We start from the raw sequence: 22,218 nt of genomic DNA on the forward strand, positions 1-22,218 counted from the left end.
CGGCATCGCTCAGCGGCATCGACAGCTTCGCCCACGCCGAGGGTGAGCAGCGGACCCCCCGCGGACCCCCCGCTCGGGACCGGGGTGGCGGCCCCCGTGTCGCTCCCCGCCCCGGCCCTGCTCCCACCTCCCCAGTAACGACCCCAAATCCATGGTGCTGCCGCCAATTTAATTATTCCCCCCTCCTCACCCCGCGGCGGAGGCTTCGCCATCCCGGAGCGGGGGCTCTTCCCGCCGCGCTCCCCCCGCTTTTAATTCATTTTTCTTTTGCCGTCGCAGAGATTTCGCCGTTCGGCTCCCGGCAGAGCCTGGTCCATGGGTGAGTCGGGGGGACGCAGCGCCCTGTGCCGGGGGGGGGTCAGCGGGGCGGCTCGGGGGGCAGAGACCCCCCGGGGGGGGTGCAGAGATGGAAATCTTGGCCCAGAGAGGGAATTTTCTCGGCTCGCGGCCGCGGGGAGGAGAGGGGCTGAGACCCGGCACGCTTCGCTCGCTCCCGGCGTCGGGGTCAGCGGGACCGAAGCCCCCCGCGCCCGGCGCTGCGTCCCCCCCCCCCATCCCCGGGCTGCCTGGCGGCGCGCGGGGGGCACGGGGCCCGCGGCGTCCCCTGTCACAGCCCATGGCCGTCTTCGTTAGGGGCATCGCGGGGAGCCCCGCGGGGACGAGCGAGGACAGGGACGGGGACGAGCTGGCCCCCAACCCCTGCACCCCGCAGCCGCCCCCCCCCCATGTCCCCAGCGATGGCAGCAGGTCTGTCCCCCCCCATGACCCCAGCGATGGCAGCAGGGCTGACCCCCCCCCCACGTCCCCAGCGATGGCAGCAGGGCTGACCCCCCCCCATGTCCCCAGCGCTGGGCTGGCAGCAGGGCTGGCCCCCCACAGAGGGTCTCCCCGGGGAAAGCGGGGGCTCCATGCCCGCAGCACCCCACAACCGTGGGGCTGCACCCGCACAAACCAGGACCCCCCGCCTCGCTCCCCGAATCGCGGAGCCGGTGTCGGGGCGGGGGGGGTCCCCAAGGAGGGGCCGTAGCCACCTGCCTGGGGGGGGTCTCAGCGCCCTGGGGGGCTCGGGGCCGGCAGCGGGGGGGCTCTGAGCTGGGCCCCGCGGGGAGCGGAGCAGCCGGTGCGGGGCAGCGGGGGGGGCTGGGGCGCCCGGGCTCGCTCCTCCCCGCTGCGGGGGGACAGAGGGGACAGGGGGGACGGGGGGGACAGAGGGGACAGAGGGGACAGGGGGGGATTGTCCGGGCTGTGTCCTCCATCTCCGCAGCTTCGGCGCCGGGAGCTGCGGGCAGCTGGCGGGGGGGGGCGGCGAGCTGGGAGGAGACCCCCCTGGGCCGGACCCTCAGCTTCATCAGGAGGATGACGGCGAAGACGAAGGTAGGGAGGGGAGGCAGAGGGGGTGGCGGGGGGGGGGGCGATTCGCATCCCGGAATGCGGCGTTGGGGTTGGGATGGGGGGGGGGGTGGTCATTTAACGCTCTGCCCTTTGGGGAAGCCGTGCCTCAGTTTCCCCTCCCATCCCTGGCACCGTCCGTCGCCGGTTTTGGGGAAGCCGTGCCTCAGTTTCCCCTCCCTGGCACCGTCCGCCGCCGGTTTTCATACTCTGGGGTCTGCAGAGGGGGGGGGGAACCCCCGAATGCTCTCGGGGGAGGAGGCCGAGGTGGCGGGCGCTTGCCCGGGGGGTGCCAGCTCCCGCCCGGGCCCCGGCGACGCGGTCTCGGTGGCGCGGCCGTCGCCCCCCCCGCCCCGGTCCCCGCGTTCCCCCCGTCGCGGTGCGGCCGCCGCTGCCGGTGCGGTGCCCGGGATGGCGGTGGGCACCGGGGCCGGACGGGGACCCCCTGCCCGCCGCGGAGGGGGGGTCGGGCCCCGCTGGGGCTCCCCGCGCTCGGCCCCCGCCGCGGCCGAGGAAATGAGATTTTTCCTGGCCCGGGCGCTTGTTTGTGCGCTGAGCTCATGGGCCGCCCCCCCCCGGGCCCCCCCGCGCCTTCCGGCAGCCATTCCTCGCTGCGGGACGTTTCCCTCCGGCTCGGAGGGCAGCGGGACCCTGCCGCACCCCCCACCCCCCCTGCCTCAGTTTCCCCATTTCTTATCAGGAGGCGGCGGCTGCGCGCGGGGTGCTGGGGTGCTTCGGTTTCGCTCCGGGTGGCAGCGGGGGGGGCACAGGCGGTGGGGTCCACCCCGGTCCTCGCTGCCCCCTCCCAGGGCGCCGGGAGCCGAGGGGGAAACTGAGGCACGGCGACGCACGCAGCGTCTTGGGGACGTGGGGGCTGCCGGCGGCTTCGCGTCCCCGTCGTGCTGCCGTCCCCTCCACCCCCCCGCCACCCACTTCGGGGGGGCTGAAGCCCACCTTGCCCACCCCGCGGCGGACCCCCGGGGTGGCGATTTGCCGCCATGCGAAGCCATTATCCCCCCCCCCCCCCCCAAATCCCCCCCGCTCCTCCCCGCCGCCCGGATCAGAGCCAGCGGCTGACATCAGTCGGGGGGGCCACGCTCCCCCCGCCAGCGGGCCCGAGCCCACCCCGCCACGGCCCGGGACCCCTGGGGGGGCTCCAGCCCCGTCCCACCCCGCGGGGGCTCAGCCGCGGCCGCAGGCGCCGTGAAACCCGGGGGTTATTCTCGGTGTGCGTGGGGCGCAGCGGGGAGCGGGGTGCGGTGGGAGCGGGGTGCGGGGGGAGCGGGGTCCCCACCCCAGCACCGCTGCCGGGGGGGGGCACGGCACGGCCGCCCCGCCACGGGGCCCGCGGTGCCGGTGGCACGGCCGAAGCAGCGCCCGTCCCCGCGGCGGGGGACGGACCCCGGGTCGTGTGGGTGCTCGTGGTTTGGGGGGGTCCCAAGCAGCGGCCGGGGGGGGGGGGGCGATGGGTCCCTGGGGGGCTGGGGCAGCGCAGGGGGGAGTCACCGGCGCTCGATGGGGGCCATCGATGGGGGTGACCCCCATAGGGGGGAACCCCAATAGAGGGGACCCCAACAGAGGGGACCGCGAGGGGTCTGCGGGCAGCCGAGAGCACCCAGGGCGGTTCTGGGGGGGGGTCCACGCGGGGGTGGGGAGCGCTGGGCGCTGGCGGGGCGCGGGGGGGGGGCCGCCGAGGGGAGGGACCGCGCGATTTCAGGAAGAAATCATAACCGAGCCGCCGCGGCCCAGCTCGCCGCCGCCGCGAGGCCTCCGCGCCCGCCCGGGGGTCCGCAGCCATGGCCGGCCGCCCCCCGCCCTCGGTGAGTCCCCGAGGCTCAGCGCGGGGGGCCCGCAGGGGCCTCGGGGGTCGCTGCCGCTGCGGGGGCCCCCCCGAGCACCCCGCGACGCCGGTTCGGCGCCCGCCCGTGCTAGGGGTGGCCGGGGGGATGCGGGGGGGCTGCGTGGCGGGGGGCCCCCCCGCGATCCGGCCGTGCCCGCCGTGCCGTGGGGCGGCTGCGTCCCCGCCGCCATGCCCGGCGGCGATGCCCGGCCGAGGTTTTGGCGACGGGCTGGGAGCTGGGGGGTCTCGGTGAGGGGAAGGGGGGGGACCAGGCGGTTTCTCCCCCCCCGCCCTGGGCTGGGGGTCCCCCCTGCAACCGGCGCACCCCCACCCCCACCCTTCCTGCCTTCCCACGGCTCGGCCGCCGCCGCTTCCCCCTTCGCCCTCGGCCCCACGTGACGCTCGCGGGGGGTTTCCAGCGCCCGGATCGGGCCCCGCCACGCAGGGAGAGGCACCGGACCCCTCCACCCCCCACCCCCATCCCGGCCCCCACCGGACCCCCCCCGCCCCACCGCAGCCTGCCGCGGGGTGACGGGGCACCCGCTCGGGGTCCCCTCCACCGGTTGGGGGGCTGCGTTTGGGGGGGGGGGGAGGAAGCAAACCCCCAGATGGCGGCGTTTGGGGGGGAACAGAGGGGGGAGGGGGACGGCGTGTCCCCCCCCACGCTCGGGGCCTCGCCAGGGTCCGCTTCGGACGGCGGTGCCATCGAAACGCGGCCTCGGCGGCAGCGCTGCAGGGTCCCCACTCCGGGGTCCTGGGGCGCGTTTTTCCCGCCGTCCCGGTGCGGGGGGCCGCGTCCCGCCCGGCGCGGGGGCATCGCGCCCGCTTCCTTCGCCGCGTGGCGTCCGGCACCGCCGTGCCGCCGCCGCTTCCTTCGCCGCGGGCCGTGGTTCCCGCCGCCATCCCGGGGCGGTGGCGGGGGCTCTTCGTGCCCACGAGGCTTTGTCCCCGTCCCCTCGGCGAGCCCTCGAGATGCGGGGGACAACGAGATGGGGGGGATAACGAGATGGGGGGGATAACGAGATGGGGGGGATAACGCCGCTCGCTCCCCTCTTCCGGGGGGGGGGAAGCCATGGCGAGCAGTGGGGTCCCCAAACCGACCCCCAAAGCCACCCCCGTGGGTGGGGGGGGCGGCTGCCCTCCGAACCCCCGTTTTGGGGGAAAAAGTCTGAAAATAGCCGCTTTGGGTAGAAAAGGGAGGTGGGGGGGCACAGGGCTGCCGGCGGCGAGGCTCCGGCGATGCCCCCAGCCCCCATGGGTGCCGGGGAGCATCCCCCCCCCCGCATCTCATCCCCATTGGGGCTGGCGGCTGCGGTGCCGGGGGGGGGGGGGGGTCGTTGATTCGGCGAAGCAGCGGCTCGCGCCCAGCGGGCTGGGTGGCTTCGGCCCGGGGGGTCACCGGGTGACACTCGGGGGTCCCCAAAACGCGTCCCCTCGGGCGCAGCTGCGGGCGCTGGCGGGACGCGGAGCCGTCCCGGTGCCGCGGTTCGCTCCGTGGCAGCGGGATAAATCCGACCGATCCCGGCCGCCCCCGGTTAACGTCCAGCGCCGGGCGCTGGGGTCCCCCCCCCCCGCCGCCGTTTTAAGGGGAAAAACGCAAAATTTCTCCGAAATCCTGCCTTCAGCCTGACTTTCCGTCACTGGGGGTCTGGGGAGGGGGAAGCGGCGTTTCCAATCCCCCCTCCCGAAGCTGGGGGGGAAGCGGCAGCCCCCCCAGGAGCAGCTCTGCGGGGAAGGGGTCCGGCACCGACCTGCTCCGGGTGCCGAGAGCCCCGAAACGGGGGGACAAAAGTCACCCCGGGATTCGCGTGGAGCCCCGGGACGGCGCTTTGGGGGGGTTCGGGGCAGTTGGGGGCGATTCAGGACAGTATGGGGGAGATTCGGGGAAGTTTTGGGGGGATTTGGGCCAGTTTTGGGGCGATTCAGGGCAGTTTGGGGGCGATTTGGGGCGGTTTTGGGGGGATTTGGGGCAGTTTTGGGGCGATTCAGGGCAGTTTGGGGGCGATTTGGGGCGGTTTTGGGGGGATTTGGGGCAGTTTTGGGGCGATTCGGGGCAGTTTGGGGGCGATTTGGGGCGGTTTTGGGGGGATTTGGGGCAGTTTTGCGGTGATTCGGGATAGTTTTGGGGCAATTCGGGGCAGTTTGGGGGGATTCGGGGCAGTTTTGGGGCAGCCGGACGATGGGGGGGTCGCAGTCCCGTGGGGTTTTCCTTTTATTTTGGAGTCCGGCGGGGGTCGTGGCCCCACAAGGCGTGAGGAGCCCGGGCGGGGGGTGCGGGCGGGGAGGGGAAACTGAGGCAGGAGAGCGGGGCGGGGGGGGGCACGGACCCAGGGAGCCGCTGGGGGGGTGGTCGGGGGGGGGGGTGGGTGTCGGACCGGCCCCCCCCCCCCGCAGCGGCCGTTCCCGCGCTGCCGGGGGCCCGATCCTGCGCGCTGCCGGTCCCGCGGCGAACAAAGGCCCGCGGGCAGCACGAGGGGGGGGGCGGGGCCGAGGGGGAGGAAGGGGGGGGGGCGGGAAGGGGCGGGACGGCTCCACGCGTGATGTCCCGCACCGAGCCGCTGCCCCGGGAGAGGAGCGAGCGCGATAAGGTGGGTCCCGGTGGGCCCCTCCACCCACCCCCCCTAAGGGAGAGGGGCCGGGGGAGTCCCCCCCGCCCCTCTCCCTTAGGGGAGGGTGGGGTGGGGGGGCATTTCCGTCTGAGGGGGGGTCACTCGCTTCGGGGTCCTGCCAGGGCGAAGGGGGGTGCGGGGATGCTCATAAGAAGGGGGGGGTGGTGTTTATGCACCTTTTGGGGGGGGGGTCCCTAGCAAAATGGGGGGGGGGGGGCACAGGGAGGTGGTCGAGGGTGGCACCGCCGCTCCCCGTCGCGCAGCGGGGTCTCCTGGGAAGACAATGACCCCCCCCGGCTGCCCCGCCGCGTCACCCCCGCCACCCGCGCCGGGACCCCCGCCACCGCGCCGGGACCCCCCGCCACCGCGCTGGGACCCCCGCCACCGTGCGGGGACCCCTGTTACTGTGCCGGGACCCCCGCCGCCACACCGGGACCCCCACCACCACGCTGTGACCCCCACCACTGTGCGGGGACCCCTGCCACCGTGCTGTGACCCCCACCTCCACGCTGTGACCCCCACCTCCACGCTGTGACCCCTGCCACCATGCGGGGACCCCCACCACCACGCTGTGACCCCTGCCACCATGCGGGGACCCCCGCCACCGTGCTGTGACCCCCACCTCCACACTGTGACCCCCGCCACTGTGCGGGGACCCCCCGCCACCGTGCTGGGACCCCTGCCACCACGCTGTGACCCCCACCACTGTGCGGGGACCCCCACCACTGTGCTGGGACCCCCGCCACCACGCTGTGACCCCCGCCGCCACGCTGGGCCCCCCGACACCGAACGAACGTCCCGCCGGCAACTTCCTCGGCCGAACTTCCTCCGCCGCCCTCGCCCATCAGCCTTGTTTCCGCCGAGGCCGAAGGCCTTGCGGTGGCGTGGACCCCCCCAGCTGCGATGCAGCCGGTGAGGAAGTCACCTTCTCCCCGCCGTGAGGGGGTGGGAGCACAGTGGGACCCCCCCCCCCGGTTTTATTGTCCGCAGCCCGGTGGAGACAAAGCCCTGCCGTCGTTGGGGAAACTGAGGCACGGCGAGCCGGGGCGCGCTCGTCCCGCGGGAGCCATCGCCCGCGTCTCGGCGAGGCGGGGGCCGTCGCGCTGCCCGGAGCGTGTGGCAATCGCCGGCGTGGCGAAACGACGGGCAAGGAGGGGGGGGGGACACGGGGGGGGGACACAGACACGACCCAGCTGGTGCCTGCGCCTGGCAGGGCTTTGTGCGGCGCGGGGCGGGCGAGGCAGGTGGGTGCGCGAGGCGGGCGCGCGACGCCCCGCTCCCCCCCCTGCCTCAGTTTACCCCAAACTGGGGATTTTCGGGGGGGGGGGGGGAATCCCCTGGCTCACGTGGCGCGGGTCGGCCTCGCGTGAACCGAGGTCGTCGGGTCTGTGCCAGACGGAGGTTTGGGGGTCGGGGTTTGGGGGGGGGTCGGGATTTGGGGGGGGGGTCGGGGTTTCGGGGGGGGGGCCGGAGGAGGCGGCGGCTGGCGGGAAGTGGTTGTTGGTTCCTGCGCCGGCCCCGGGGGGGGGGGGGGGGGAAATGGCGGTTTTTGGTTTTTTTTGTTTAAAGAAAGTTTCATCGAAGCCGGGTTTGCCCCACCCGAAGCCGTGCCCTGGGCCGGGGGGGGGCTGTCGGTGTCCCCCCCCCGGGGAGGGGACGGCTGCCACGCGCTCGCAGAGCTGCCACCGTCCCCGCCGCCGGCTTTAGAAATGGGGGGGCCCCCAGAAAAGGCAGCGGGGGAGTGGGGGGGACCCCCCCCCGGCTGGGCTGTGCCGGTGGCAGAGGGGATGTGGGGGGGGTTGTGGGGGGGGTTGTGTGGGGAACCCCCCCTGCCACCGTCCCACCGCGGCTTTGCAACCGTGGGGACCCCGTCTCCGCAGTGGGACCTGCTTTTGGGGGGACCCCGGCAGGTCAGGCCCCCCCCCGCTCATAAACCTTGGAGCCTCCCCAGAACAGCAGAGGGGGGGGTCCCCACCACTCCCACGCCGCACCCCCCCCGGCTGAACCCCCCGATACCCCCGGCCTCTCTCCTCTGGGGGCTTAAAACCTCCGAAGGGGCAAATTGGGGTCCGGAATGGGGCTTTTGTTCGCTGGGGGGGGGGCATCCCCTCTTTTGGGGGGGGGGGAAGGAGCTGCTGGGGACCCCCGCGAGTTTTCGGCCCCGGCGCGGCGTTGTCTTTTGTTGGCCGGCGTGGGCTTTGTTCGGCGGCGGGGCGGCAGGCGGGGGGGGACCGTCCCCAACGAGGGGGGGGCCCAGCGCCTCCGTGACGCCGTTTCGGGGCTCGGATCCATCCCCCAGGTCAGGCCTTCGCTTTTTCGGGGGGTTCCCACCCCCCCCCCCCGAGCTTTTACCCCCCCGGCGCGGGTGTGGTGATGCCGCAGGTGGCGGTTTTTGGGGGGGGGGGACACCATGGGGTGGTGGCAGCTGGGGTTGTCATCACCCCAAAAACCTCCCCCCCCCCCCCCCGCCAGGGTCTGGCCGGAGTCTGGGGGCTACGGAGGTTGGCGCGGGGGGGTCCTGGCGCGGGAGGGGACGCGGGCTCTCGTGGGCGACGTCGTGGCGGTGCCAACAGAAATAACACCCGCCCGGCCCAGAGCCCCCCCAGAACCCCCCCGGTTCTGTTTATAAACGGAGAAACTTTCTGCCCCCCGCCAGCGCCGGGGAGCTCGGGGGCGGGGGGACCCGGGACCCCCTCTGGGACCCCCCCCGGCCCCGTGGACCGCGGTGCCAGGGTCTGGCTTGAGCCCCGGTTCGGTCGCGTTGGCCGGGGTGGGGGTTTTGGGGGGGCTGGGGGTGATGCTGGGGGCGGGGTGTTGGGGTAACCGCTGGGGTCTGGGGGGCGGCGGGGGGGACTCGCAGCCACCTCACGTGTTTTGGGGGGCAGAGGTGGTGGCAAGGCTGCCTTTTCCCCCCCCCCCCCCGGGGTATTTATGGGGTCCGGTTGCCTCCGCCATGCTCCCCCCCCCGGCCATGGGGTGCAGCCCCGCACTCCCAAACCCGCTGTCGGAGCCGGGCATCGGGGCTGGGTGGGGGTCCCGGTCCCCCCCGTCACCCCTTGTCCCGTCCCCAGGTCCTGGGGGTCCCAGGGGCAGCGGGACCCTCTGTGCCCCCCCCCCCCCGCGCTGGGTCTGGGGCTGCCGCGGGGGGGTCCCGCTCCCCAGTGCCCCCTCCGACCCCCGTGGGAGCCCTGGGGGGGGACCCGGACGGGTTTGGGGGACCGGGGCGGGGGGAGCGGCGTCGGGGGCAGCTCCGGGGGGGCTGGGGGGGGGGCAGGAAGGGGCTCCGGCGCCCGCCTTTGTCTGCCGGGCTTCCTGCGGCGGGGCCGGGGCTGCCGGGACCCCCGGGGAGGGCGGGGGGGGGGGCCCGGCCGAGGTAGGGAAGGGAAGAGAAGGAGAAAAAGAAAAGCAGAGGAGAGAAGGGAAAGTGGGGGGAAAGGAAAGAAAGCGGGGGAAAAGGAAAGGGGGGGGGGGGGAAGAGGAAAAAAAGGCAAAACAAAAAAGAAAAAAGGAAAACAGAGAAAAAAGGCCCTAAAAAAGGAAAGCAGAGAAAAAAAGGGGAAAAAAGGTAAAAAAGGAAAAAGAAAACAGAGAAAAAAGAAAGCAAAAAAGATAAAAAAGAAAGGAAAAAAGGAAAAAAGAAAGCAAAAAGGATAAAAAAGGAGAAAAAAGAAAGGAATGAAGGAAGGGGGAAAAGAAAGGAAAAAAGAAAGCAAAAAAGATAAAAAAGAAAGGAAAAAAGGAAAAAGAAAGCAAAAAGGATAAAAAGGAGAAAAAAGAAAGCAAAAAAGATAAAAAAGGAGAAAAAAGGAAGGAATGAAGGAAGGGGAAAAAGAAAGGAAAAAAGAAAGCAAAAAAAGATAAAAAAGGAGAAAAAAAGGACACAAAAAAGATAAAGGAGAAAAAGAAAGGAAAAAACCAAAAAGATAAAAAAGGAGAAAAAAGAAAGGAATAAAGGAAGGGGAAAAAGAAAGGAAAAAAGAAAGGAAAGCAAAGAGGCCAAAAAAAGTAAAAAAAAAAAAAAAAAAAAAAAAAAGGCAGGGAAAAAAAGGCAAAGCAAAGAAAAAATCAAAGCAAAAAGCACCAGGCCTGGGAGCGGCCGGGGTGCACGCGGGGCCGCGGTGGCGGCCGGGAGGCTCGGTGGGCGCTGGGGGGGCCGGGGGGGCCGGGGGGGCCGGGATGTGCTGCTGCTCCTGCGCCCCGTTCCCGGCGGACGCGGAGGCGGAGAGACCCCTCTGCGAGGAGCGGGTGAGCGCCGACCCCCCCTGCCCGGCCGTGGCCCCCCCGGCGTCCCCCCCCCCCTCCCTGGGGGTCTCCTCTCCCTGGGGACCACGGGCGGGGGGTGCGCGTGGCCCACTCCTGTCCCGTGGTCTTCCTCACCTTCCTCACCTTCCTCCCCACCCCTCCTGGGGGGGCCCTGGGCCTTTCACCCACCCTCCCGGGGGGACTCGGGAACAGGGATGGAAACGGGGACCCCCCCCCACTCCGGCATCACGCTGAGCCGTGGGAAGGGGGCTGGGGGGGCTGGCGCGGAGGGGGTGGGTTTGGTGGGTGCCCCGGTGCCAGGCACGGGCGGGTGCCGCAGCTGGGGGGGGGGACAAAGGCAGCTCTGTGCTGGTTGGGGCACGGGGGGGGGCCGAGGCAGGAGCGGCCGCCCTCGAGATGGGGGGGATAACGAGATGGGGGGGATAACGAGATGGGGGGGATAACGAGATGCGGGGGATAACGCCGCTCGCTCCTCTCTTCCGGGGGGGGGGAAGCCATGGCGAGCAGCGGGGTCCCCAAACCGACCCCCAAAGCCACCCCCGTGGGTGGGGGGGTGGCTGCCCCCCAAACCCCCGTTTTGGGGGAAAAAGGCTGAAAACAGCCACTTTGGGTAGAAAAGGGAGGGGGGGGGCGCAGGGCTGCCGGCTGCGAGGCTCCGGCGATGCCCCCAGCCCCCGTGGGTGCCGGGGAGCATCCCCCCCCCCAGCTGCGGCCCCCGCATCTCATCCCCATTGGGGCTGGCGGCTGCGGTGCCGGGGGGGGGGGCGGGGGGATCTCTCCCGCAGCCACCCGGTTGTCATGGTTATGGGATGATGATGATGATGATGATGATGATGGGAAGCACGGGCGAGCGGAGCGATCGGGGTGGCTTCTCCCCAGCCGCGCCGCTCCCCGACCCACCCCCCCCGGGGTGGCAGGACCCCCCGAGCGTCGCGGGGGACCGGGGCGGCCCTCCTCACCCCCGTCCCCCCGCCGCCACGAGCCGCCTCGCCAAGCAAGCCGGGGCCGCGGCGGGGGGTGCCGGCGGGCGCCCGCCGTGCCGCAGCCCCGTCAGGCCCCCCCCCGCGTCTCCCCGGGCAGGGCAGGGAGAAGGAGAAGATGAAGGAGGGCAAGGAGAAGGACGCGCGCTACACCAACGGCCACCTCTTCACCACCATCTCCGTCTCGGGCATGACCATGTGCTTCGCCTGCGCCAAGAGCATCACGGCCAAGGAAGCGCTCGTCTGCCCCAGTGAGTAACCGCGGGCGCTGTGCCGGGGCGGCTCGGCCGGGACCGGGCACCGGGATCCTCATCGCCAGCGGCCGGTCGCTCCCAGTTGGACCAGTCGCTCCCCGGTTCGGCTCTGTGGGTGCGGGAGGGATGCTCCTGGAATGTCTCCCGGGCATCCCGGCGAACGCCGGCGCGCCACGTTGGCACGTCACGGCGAGGCAGCCGGCACCGCTGGCACCGGTGCCGGAGGGAGCCGCTGCGCCGTGGCACCGGGCGCTGCGTGTGTGCCATGGCACTGGGCATTGCATGCACTGTGGCACCGGGCGCTGCGTGCACCGTGGCACCGGGCATTGCATGCACCATGGCACCGGGCGCTGCGTGCACCGTGGCACTGGGCGCTGCGTGTGCCATGGCACTGGGCATTGCATGCACCGTGGCACCGGGCGCTGCGTGTGCCATGGCACCGGGGTGCTGCGTGCGCCGTGGTGGCACTGGGCGCTGCGTGCGCTGTGGCACTGGGCGCTGCGTGCGCCGGTGCCGGGGGGTCTCGGCAGGGGCGCCGGGGGGGTCTCGGCAGGGGCGCCGGGGGGGGTCTCGGCAGCCGCACCGGGGGGGTCTCGGCAGCGCCGCGGCGGCTCAGCTGCTCCCCGGCAGCTGCGGCTCCTGGTCGCGTCCACCCGCATCCCCCTGGCATCTGCTCCCGTCGCTCCGGCACTTGGCGGCTCACCCGGGGTGGGGGCGGCGGGAGGCTCCCCCCGGTGTCTTGGGGGGTGGCCATGTTGTCACCTCTCCCTATGTGTCCCCCCCCCAGCCTGCAATGTCACCATCCACAACCGCTGCAAGGACACGCTGCCCAACTGCACCAAGGTGAAGCAGAAGGTGAGGCACAAGTGGCACGAGCTGGCCGGTCTCAGCCCCTCCAGGGGTTTTTGGGGGGGGTGGGGGGCACACACGCCACCCTGGGGGACGGTGGCACTCGCCGTGACGCCTCCGCTCCCTCCCCCAGCAACAGAAAGCTGCGCTGCTGAAGAACAGCTCGGCGCTGCAGTCGGTCTCGCTGCGCAGCAAAAGTGAGTGGGGGGCGAGGTGCCATGGGGGGGGGGGCGGGGGGGGGGGTAGGGAGGGCAGCCCTTCCCCCCCCCCGCCTCTCACCGAGGTATCGGGGCAGGGCCGGGTCCCTCTCCCAGCTCTGGGGACCCCCCCTGGCTCTGGGGACCCCCCCACAGCTCTGGGGACCACCCCCCAAGCTCTGGGGACCACCCCCCAAGCTCTGGGGACATCCCCCCAGGCTCTGGGGACACCCCCGGGAGGGCTGGGGGCACCCCTTTGGCTCTGGGGACCCCCCCCCAGGCTCTGGGGACCCCCGGCTCTGGGGACAACCCCCCCCCAGGCTCTGGGGACCCCTACTCCAGCTCTGGGGACACCCCTTCAGCTCTGGGGACCACCCCCCCAGCTCTGGGGACCCCCCCAGGCTCTGAGGACACCCCCGGGAGAGCTGGGGGCACCCCTTTGGCTCTGGGGACCCCCCCCCAGGCTCTGGGGACCCCCGGCTCTGGGGACAACCCCCCCCCAGGCTCTGGGGACCCCTACTCCAGCTCTGGGGACACCCCTTCAGCTCTGGGGACCACCCCCCCAGGCTCTGGGGACCCCCCCAGGCTCTGGGGACCACCCCCCCAGCTCTGGGGACCCCCCCAGGCTCTGGGGACCCCCCCTCCAGCTCTAGGGACCCCCCCCTCCAGCTCTGGGGTCCCCCCCAGGCTCTGGGGACACCCCCAGGCTCTGGGGACACCCCCGGGAGAGCTGGGGGCACGTCCCCGCAGGGGGATGCTGGGTGGAGGGGTCCCCCGGGGGCGATGGGGGGGCCATGGCGCCCACCCCCCGCCCGTGTCCCCCCCAGCCGCCACCCGGGAGCGCCCCAACTCGGCCATCTACCCCTCGGAGAGCTTCCGCCAGACGCTGCTGGGCCCGCGCCGCGGCCGACCCTCGCTCTCCCTCCTCTCCAAGAGCGTCTCCACCACCAACATCGCCGGGTACGGGGGCGAGCGGGGGTCCGGGGGGGTCCGGGGGGGGTCCCCGGAGCGTGGCCCTCACGCGCGTCCCCCCTGCAGGACGCTGAACGACGAGTCCCCGCTGGGGATACGGCGGATCCTCTCCCAGTCCACCGACTCCCTCAACACGCGCAACCGCACGCTCTCGGTGGAGTCGCTCATCGACGAAGGTGGGGACCCGGCGCGGCGGGGGGGGACGCGGGGCGCAGGGCCAGCCCCCCCCCCTCCCGCCACCGTCCTCCCGCGCAGGCCCCGACGTCGTCCTCAGCCAGCTGCTGAGCGACTTCGAGACGGACGGGAAGGACTTCGAGGCGGATTCCTGGAGCCTGGCCGTGGACAACAGCTACCTGCAGCAGCACAAGATGGACGTCATGAAGCGCCAGGACGTCATCTACGGTGGGCGGCCAGGGGCCCCGCGGGACGGGGAGGGGGACGGGGGAGGGCAGCGTGAGCTGGGGATGGAGGGACAGGGTGGGGGACACGGCGGTGGGGCAGAGAGGGGGACATGGGGACACAGGGACAGGGTTGGGGACACAGGGATGGGTCAGAGAGGGGGACATGGGGACACAGGGACAGGGTTGGGGACACGGGGATGGGTCAGAGAGGGGGACATGGGGACACAGGGACAGGGTTGGGGACACGGGGATGGGGCAGACAGGGGACATGGGGACACAGGGACAGGGTAGGGGACACGGGGATGGGGCAGACAGGGGACATGGGGACACAGGGACAGGGTAGGGGACACGGGGATGGGTCAGAGAGGGGGACATGGGGACACAGGGACAGGGTAGGGGACACGGGGATGGGTCAGAGAGGGGGACATGGGGACACAGGGACAGGGTAGGGGACACAGGGGCAGGTCAGAGATGCAGGGATGGGGATGGAGAGATGGGGACATGGGGACAGGGTTGGGGACACAAGGATGGGTCGGAGATGCAGGAATGGGGATGGAGAGATGGGGGACGCAGGGACAGGGTAGGGGACGCAGGGACAGGGTAGGGGACGCAGGGACAGGTCGGAGGTGTGGAGGTGAGGTCACAGGGACAGGATGGGGGCACAAGGACATGTCAGAGGTGCAGGGTTGGGGATGCTGAGGTGGGGGACGTGGGGATGGGGAGATGGGGGACGTGGGGAGATGGGGAGATGGGGGATGTGGGGAGATGGGGATGGGGAGATGGGGGACATGGGGACATGGGGATGGGGAGATGGGGGACATGGGGACATGGGGATGGGGAGATGGGGGACGTGGGGCCATAGGGGAGGGGATGCAGAGGTGGGGACACCCGAGGCGGTGGGGCCAGGGCGCGGTGCCGTCCCCGCGGCGCGGAGCAGCCGAGGTCCCGCCGCGGTGGCTGCCCCTCTCACCCGTCCCGCCCCGCGGCAGAGCTGATCCAGACGGAGATCCACCACGTCCGCACGCTGAAGATCATGGCCAACATGTTCCGCAAGGCCATGCTGGAGGACCTGCAGGTGGACCCGGCCACGGTGCAGAAGATCTTCCCCTGCGTGGACGAGCTGGGCCAGATCCACGAGCGGTTCCTGGCGCAGCTCCTGGAGCGGCGCAGGGAGTCCCTGGCCCAGGACAGCAACAAGAACTTCGTCATCAACCGCCTGGGGGACATCCTCGTCAACCAGGTGGGGACGGCCGGGGCCACCAGAGCTGGAGGGTGCTGGGGGGGGGTACGGGCTCGCTGATGTCCCCTCCTCTCCCCAAGTTCTCGGGCACCAGCGCGGAGCAGCTGAGGAAAGCCTACTCCGAGTTCTGCAGCAAGCACACCAAAGCCGTGAAGGAGTACAAGGAGCTGCTCGCCCGCGACAAGCGCTTCCAGCAGTTCATCCGGGTGAGCACCCGGCCCCGGCATGGCGGCGGGGGGACCCCCTGATGGGCGTCGGGGTCTCCCCGCGGGCTCCGGCCTTCGTGCCCCGCTGGAAGACCCTTCTGCTGACTCCGTGCCTCGGTTTCCCCAACGGCGCGTCTCTCCCTGACGCCTCGTAACGTGGCTGTGGGCTCGGGGAGGGGGTGGCCGCTGCTAACGGGGTGCCCTGTGCCCCTTCCGTCCCGCCGGCAGCGGATGACGCGGTCCCCGCTGCTCCGACGGCACGGCGTGCCCGAGTGCATCTTGCTGGTGACGCAGAGGATCACCAAGTACCCGGTGCTCATCGAGCGCATCCTGAAGAACTCCAAAGGTGACGGGGCCGGGGGCGGGCGGGGGGCTGCCTGTGCGGCAGGGGGGGGCCCAGCCCTGACCGTGTGCCCCCCCACCCCACCCCGATTCCTCCCAGACAACGAGGGTGACTCCGCGGACCTGTCGCGAGCGCTGAAGCTGGTGAAGGAGCTGATCTCCGCCATCAACGAGGAGGTGCACGCGTGCGAGATGAACGCGCGGCTCTGGGACGTCTACAGGCGCGTGGACGGCCGGGCCAAGGTGCAGCTGCCCTGGGAGAGCCGCGCCGGCGTCTTCGGCAAGGACGAGCTCCTGCGGCGCAAGCTGGTGCACAGCGGCTGCATGCTCTGGAAAACGGCCGCCGGGCGCTTCAAAGGTGGGGGCCGGGGTGCTGGTGGGGGGTGCCAGGGTGCTGGGGATGGGAGGTGCCAGGGGGTGGGGATGCTGGGGGAGCAGAGTGCCAAGGAACGGGGTACCAGGGGCTGAGGATGCCCAAGGAACGGGGTACCAGGGGCTGGGGATGCCCAAGGAACGGGGTACCAGGGGCTGGAGGTGCCCAAGGACCAGGGTGCCAAGGAACGGGGTACCAGGGGCTGGGGATGCCCAAGGAACAGGGTACCAGGGGATGAGGATGCCCAAGGAACGGGGTACCAGGGGCTGGGGATGCCCAAGGACAGGGTGCCAAGGAACAGGGTACCAGGGGATGAGGATGCCCAAGGAACAGGGTACCAGGGGGTGGGGATGCTGGGGGATCAGGGTGCCAGGGGATGGGGGTACCAGAGGGTGGGGATGCCCAGTGAGCAGCGTGCTATGGGGTGGGGGGACCACGGCATGGGGATGCTGGGGGACGGGGGTGCCAGGAGGTGGGGTACCAGGGGATGGGGATGCCCAGGGGCCAGGGTGCTATGGTGTGGGGGGATCAGGGTGCCAGGAGATGGGGTACCAGGGGAGAGGGATGCCAGGGAATGGGGGTACCAGGGGGTGGGGATGCCCAGTGACCAGCGTGCTATGGGGTGGTGGTACCAGGGCACGGGGATGCTGGGGGATCAGGGTGCCAGGAGGTGGGGTACCAGGGGATGGGGATGCCAGAGAATGGGGGTACCAGGGGGTGGGGATGCCCAGTGACCAGTGTGCTATGGGATGGGGGTACCAGGGCACGGGGATCAGGGTGCCAGGAGGTGGGGTACCAGGGGATGGGGATGCCAGGGAATGGGGGGTACCAGGGGATGGGGATGCCCAGGGGCCAGAGTGCTATGGGGTAGGGGGATCAGGGTGCCAGGAGATGGGGTACCAGGGGATGGGGATGCCAGGGAATGTGGGTAACAAGGGATGGGGATGCTGCAGGAGCAGGGTGCCAAGGAACAGGGTACCAGGGAATGAGGATGCCCAAAGAACGGGGTACCAGGGGATGGGGATGCTGGGGGATCAGGGTGCCAGGGGATGGGGGTACCAGGGGGTGGGGATGCCCAGTGACCAGCATGCTATGGGGTGGGCAGACCAGGGCATGGGGATGCTGGGGGACCGGGGTGCCAGGAGGTGGGGTACCAGGGGATGGGGATGCCAAGGAATTGGGGTAACAAGGGATGGGGATGTCCAAGGACCAGGGTGCCGTGGGATGGGGGTACCAGGTCATGGGGATGCTGGGGGCCCAGGGTGCCAGGAGGTGGGGTACCAGGAGACGGGGTACCAGGGGATGGGGATGCTGCAGGAGCAGGGTGCCAGGAGATGGGGTACCAGGGAATTGGAGGTACCTGAGGGTGGGGCTGCCAGCGACCGCAGTGCTGAGGGTGGAAGGTGCTGGAGGATGAGGGTGCCTGCGTTTGGGGGTGCCCAGGGACTGGGGTGCCGGGGGATGAGGGCACCTGGGTGTGACGGTGACGGGCTACCGGGGTGCCAGGGGATGGGGGTACCGAGGGATGGAGATGTCAGGGTGCCAGGGGGTGGGGATGTCTGCAGAGCCGGGTGCCAGGAGACCCTCACCCCGCCATGGAGGAATTTGGGAGCAGCCCTGGGACGATGGGGACCCTGGGGCTCTGCGGGGTGGGACCCGGCCCCTCACCTCCCCCGCGCCCTCCCAGATGTCCTGGTGCTGCTGCTGACCGACGTCCTCATCTTCCTGCAAGAGAAGGACCAGAAATACACCTTCCCCATGCTGGTGAGCCGCCGCCGCCCGGCCCCGCGTCCCCGGACCGCGGCCGCGACGGTGGCACCGGTGCCGGGACAGCGTGTGCCCGCCGGCGTGCCCACCCCGTCGCCCGTCCCGCAGGACAAGCCGGCCGTCATCTCCCTGCAAAACCTCATCGTGCGCGACATCGCCAACCAGGAGAAGGGGATGTTCCTGATCAGCGCCGCGCCGCCGGAGATGTACGAGGTCCACGCCGCCTCGCGCGACGACCGCAACCACTGGATGAAGGTCATCCAGCAGACCGTCAGCCTGTGAGCGGCAGCCCGGGGTGGGGGGCTCGGGGGGGTCCCCGCGGCCGGGGGGGCTGGCGATGGGGAGGGTGACGGCGGGCGCAGCTCCGCGTCGGGTCCTCTGAGCCTCGGCAGGATGCGGCGTGGCGGGGTTGGGGGGTCCCGGCTCTGACCCCCCCTGCCCCCGACCCTCCCAGCTGCCCCAGCCGCCAGGACTTTCCCCTGATCGAGACGGAGATCGAAGCGTCCCTACGCAAGCTGAAAGGTGGGTGCCACCCCCGCGGGGGTCCCCGCCCGCGTCCCCCCGTGCCCTGCTGGTCCCCCCAAACCCTGCTGGTCCCCCCAAACCCTGCTGGTCCCCCCCGCACCCTGCTGGTCCCCCCCGCCCCGCTGACCCCCCCGGCCCTGCAGACCGCATCCTGCAGCACGACCGGAAGATCGCGGCGCTGCTGGAGGAGAAGGTGGGGCTGTTCGCCGACGCGCTGGCGCTGGCCGGCGGCTGCGAGGACCCCTCGCCCACCCTGGCCCCCCGCACCCTCTTCCGCTCCGACTCGGCCGAGGGGTCCCGGGGGGAGAAGCTGATGCACGACGCCATCCGGGAAGGTACGGACGCTCCGGGATGCTCCGGGATGCTCCGGGATGCTCCGGGATGGCGATGCTCCGCACTGGGACGAGGCGGGGGGCTGGGCGGGGGTCCCCACCGCAGCGCGGGGCTCATCCTGCGCTCCCCCGCAGTGGAGAGCCTGAAGGAGATGCTGACGGGCGCCGGACGCGACCGGGACCAGCACGGCGAGGCCGAGAGCTGCCCCAGCCCCGGTGCCAGCAGTAAGGGGGGCCGGGGGCCGGGGGCCGGGGGCCGGGTGGGGAGGGGAGGGGGGGCTGCGCCGGGCTCGGGGTCCCCCGGGACCGCGGCGGGGCTCAGCCCCGGCCTCTCCCCGCAGACGGCGACGCCGGCAGCTTCAACGGCTCCCTGGAGTTCTGCAGGGCGGATTCGGACGCTGGGCAGCGGGTGAGCGGGGGGGGGGGGACATCGGGGGGACACCCCCACCCCGTGCTGGGGCCACCGCGCTGTCACTGTCCTCTCTCTGCAGGACGGGAACGGCAACCAGCTCCAGCAGCGGGGACCCCAGGAGGTGAGGGTGGTGGGCTGGGGTGGGGACGGGGACGGGGATGGGATGGGATGGAATGGGATGGGGCTGGGATGGGGACAGGGATGGAATGGGGTGGGATGGGATGGGGACAGGGACAGGGATGGGATCGGGATGGGATGGAATGGGATGGGGATGGGGATGGGATGGAATGGGGTGGGATGGGATGGGAATGGGGTGGAATGGGATGGGATGGGGACAGGGACAGGGATGGGATGGGATGGGGATGAATGGGGACAGGGACAGGGATGGGATGGGGACAGGGACTGGGATGGGATGGGGATGGCATGGAATGGGATGTGACTGGGATGGGGATGGGGGTGGGATGGGATGGAATGGGGTGGGGGTCGCATGGAGACAAGGATGAGAAGGGAAGTGGGATGGGATGGGGACAGGGATGGGATGGGACGGGGATGGGGACTGGGATGGGATGGTTTGGGGACAGGGATGGGATGGGGATGGGATGGGATTGGGATGGGGAGTGGGATTGGGATGGGGAGTGGGATGGGGATGGGGAGTGGGATGGGATGGTTTGGGGACAGGGATGGGGACAGGGATGGGATGGGATGGGACGGGGATGGGGACTGGGATGGGATGGTTTGGGGACAGGGATGGGATGGGGATGGGATGGGATGGGATTGGGATGGGGAGTGGGATGGGGATGGGGAGTGGGATGGGATGGTTTGGGGACAGGGATGGGGACAGGGATGGGATGGGACGGGACGGTGCAGAGACCCATGGCACCAGCATGCCTCCGTTTCCCCGGGGAGGGGCTCACCATCCCGTGCCCCCCTCGGCAGGAGATCACCCAGCGGCTGGTGAACCTCTACAGCCTCCTGCACGAGCTCCAGGTCGGTGGGACCCCACGGCGGGGCGGGGAGCGGGACGGGGCGGGGGGCCTCACCGCCATCCCCCTGCCCACCAACCCCGCGTCGCCGCAGGCGGTGGTCAGCCGGCAGGACACGCTGCTGGAGCTGCAGCTGCACGAGGGCGCGGAGAAGCCGTCGCGCCGTGCTGCCCCGCCGCCCGCGCCCGAGCCGGCGGCGCGGGCGGGCGAGAAGCCGGGCGCCACGGAGCTGGCGCTGCTGCAGCGGCAGCACGGGCTGCTGCAGGAGGAGCTGGGCCGCTGCCGGCAGCTCTGCCAGGAGCGGGCGGCCGAGGCGGCGGCGCTGGAGACGCGGCTGCGGGACAGCGAGCGGGAGCGGGCCCGGCTGGAGCGGGAGCTGGAGGAGGCGCGGCGGCAGCTGGGGGCTCTGCGGCAGGAGGGCGGCGTGCGGGGACGGCGCGGCACCGACCCGCGGCGCAGGAGTCTGCCGGCCGGCGACGCGCTCTACCTCAGCTTCACCCCCCCGCAGGTAGGTGGGAGGGTGGGCTGGCGCATGGCACGAGCGCGGCCGGCCTCAGCCCGCCCGGGTTTGGGGTCTGGGGCAGGGGAAGATGTGCTCATGCGTGACACGAGTGTGTCCGGCCTCAGCCCGCCCGGGTTTGGGGTCTGGGGCAGGGGAGGATGTGCTCATGCGTGACACGAGTGCGTCCGGCCTCAGCCCGCCCGGGTTTGGGGCTTGGCAGCAAGGAAGGTGTGCTCACACGTGTCACGAGTGCGTCCGGCCTCAGCCCAGCTGGGGTTGGGGTCTGGGGCAGGGGAGGATGCGCTCATGCATGGCACGAGTGTGTTTGGCCTCAGCCCACCTGGGTTTGGGGTGCAGAGAGGCTGCAGTGGGGGGTTAAAGATGTGCTCATGCACGACACGAGTGCGTCCGGCCTCAGCCCACCCAGATCTGGGGCTTGGCAGGGAGGAAGATGGGCTCATACGTGTCACGATTGCATCCGGCCTCAGCCCAGCCGGGGTTGGGGTCTGGGGCAGGGGAGGATGCGCTCATGCGTGACACGAGTGCGTCCGGCCTCAGCCCACCCGGGGTTGGGGTCTGGGGCAGGGAGGAAGGTTGTGCTCATGCTTGACACGAGTGTGTCCGGCCTCAGCCCAGCAGGGTTTGGGTTCTGGGGCAGGGGAGGATGTGCTCATGCGTGACACGAGTGCGTCTGGCCTCAGCCCACCCAGATCTGGGGCTTGGCAGGGAGGAAGGTTGTGCTCATGCATGACACGAGTGCGTCCGGCCTCAGCCCACCCGGGTTTGGTGCCTGGGGCAGGGGAGGATGAGCTCATGCATGAAGTGAGTGCGTCCGGCCTCAGCCCAGCAGGGTTTGGGGTGTGCGGAGGAGGTGGGAAGGATGTGCTCATGCGTGGCACGAGTGCGTCCGGCCTCAGCCCACCCAGGTTTGGGGCGCAGGGAGGGGGGGGTGGTGGGAAAGGTGCACTCATGCGTGGCACGAGTGTGTTTGGCCTCGGCTGATCCGACTTTGGGGCCTGGGGAGGGGGTGGGGAGGACGTGCTCATGCGCGGCACGAGTGCGTCCGGCCTCAGCTCGTCCAGCTTTGGGGGCTCAGGGAAGGAAGGATGGCCTCGTGCATGACACGAGCTCGTCCGGCCTCAGCCCTCGCAGCTTGGGGGGCAGGGGGGCTCAGGCCTGACCCCCCCCCCGCCTCCCTCTCCGCAGCTGAGCCACGGCCCCCACCCCGGCAGCCTCTCCTACCACCACCCCGCCTTCGCCCCCTGCCCCCGGGACGAGCTGGAGCCCGACCGGCTGCGGGAGGGCGAGGAGCCCCTGGGCCCGCTCCTGGAGGACGAGGGCCGGGGGAGCCGCCGCTCACCCCCCGCCAGCCCCCGAGGTGGGTCCCCGCGGCGGGGGGGGGCAGAGGTCCCGCTCTCCGGGGCAGGGGGGCCGCTTAACCCGGGCTGTTCCCGCAGATTTCCTGAGGATGCAGGATATTCCCGAGGAGGTGGAGAGCGGCCAGGAGCTGAAGGAGGGCGACGGGGGCTCCTCGGACAGTTAGGGACCAGCTCCGGCCCCCCCCCGGCCCCCCCCAACCCCCCCCAGGGAGATGCTGGGGGCAGGATCCGGCCGGGGGGGCTGGGGACAGCGGGATGGGGGGCACCCGGGGGGGTTTTGGGGAGCTGCTCTTCCCCTGGGAGCCTTGTGGGGCTGGGGGGGGGCTGGTCGCCCCCTCCCCTCCTCCAAGCTGGGGGGGGGGGGGAGGATGACGACACAGCGGTTTGGGACCAATGTGTGTCC

The 22,218-nt window shown here is 71.4% G+C and overlaps 1 protein-coding gene across 4 annotated transcripts; it reads left to right on the top strand.

Annotated features, from left to right (window-relative positions):
* Positions 1-22,066, top strand: ARHGEF2 (Rho/Rac guanine nucleotide exchange factor 2). Of its 4 annotated transcripts, XM_075445096.1 has the most exons (24): positions 1-42; positions 280-319; positions 1,265-1,374; positions 11,182-11,332; positions 12,123-12,190; positions 12,318-12,381; positions 13,209-13,341; positions 13,420-13,529; positions 13,609-13,755; positions 14,744-14,994; positions 15,075-15,200; positions 15,429-15,546; positions 15,643-15,900; positions 17,603-17,679; positions 17,791-17,960; positions 18,137-18,204; positions 18,351-18,542; positions 18,675-18,764; positions 18,881-18,948; positions 19,031-19,072; positions 19,888-19,938; positions 20,029-20,442; positions 21,643-21,814; positions 21,894-22,066. In XM_075445096.1, the coding sequence occupies exons 2-24, from the start codon at positions 316-318 to the stop codon at positions 21,977-21,979; spliced, it is 2,970 nt and encodes a 989-aa protein (XP_075301211.1). In that variant the 5' UTR covers positions 1-42; positions 280-315; the 3' UTR covers positions 21,980-22,066. The 4 variants fall into 4 exon arrangements, with proteins under 4 accessions (XP_075301211.1, XP_075301214.1, XP_075301213.1 ...); XM_075445099.1 differs by lacking the exons at positions 1-42; positions 280-319; positions 1,265-1,374 and adding an exon at positions 3,136-3,209; XM_075445098.1 differs by lacking the exons at positions 1-42; positions 280-319; positions 1,265-1,374 and adding an exon at positions 5,770-5,817.
* Positions 22,067-22,218: the final 152 nt, after the last annotated feature.

Source organism: Opisthocomus hoazin, chromosome 30 (assembly GCF_030867145.1).
Source record: "Opisthocomus hoazin isolate bOpiHoa1 chromosome 30, bOpiHoa1.hap1, whole genome shotgun sequence".
NCBI classification, from domain to species: domain Eukaryota; kingdom Metazoa; phylum Chordata; class Aves; order Opisthocomiformes; family Opisthocomidae; genus Opisthocomus; species Opisthocomus hoazin.

Excerpts from the sequence above, each read along its gene's own strand:
- ARHGEF2 (XM_075445096.1), top strand. Across the intron at positions 12,191-12,317 it reads GCACCAAGGTGAAGCAGAAG|CAACAGAAAGCTGCGCTGCT; the intron begins GTGAGGCACAAG and ends TCCCTCCCCCAG. Across the intron at positions 13,342-13,419 it reads TCCACCACCAACATCGCCGG|GACGCTGAACGACGAGTCCC; the intron begins GTACGGGGGCGA and ends TCCCCCCTGCAG.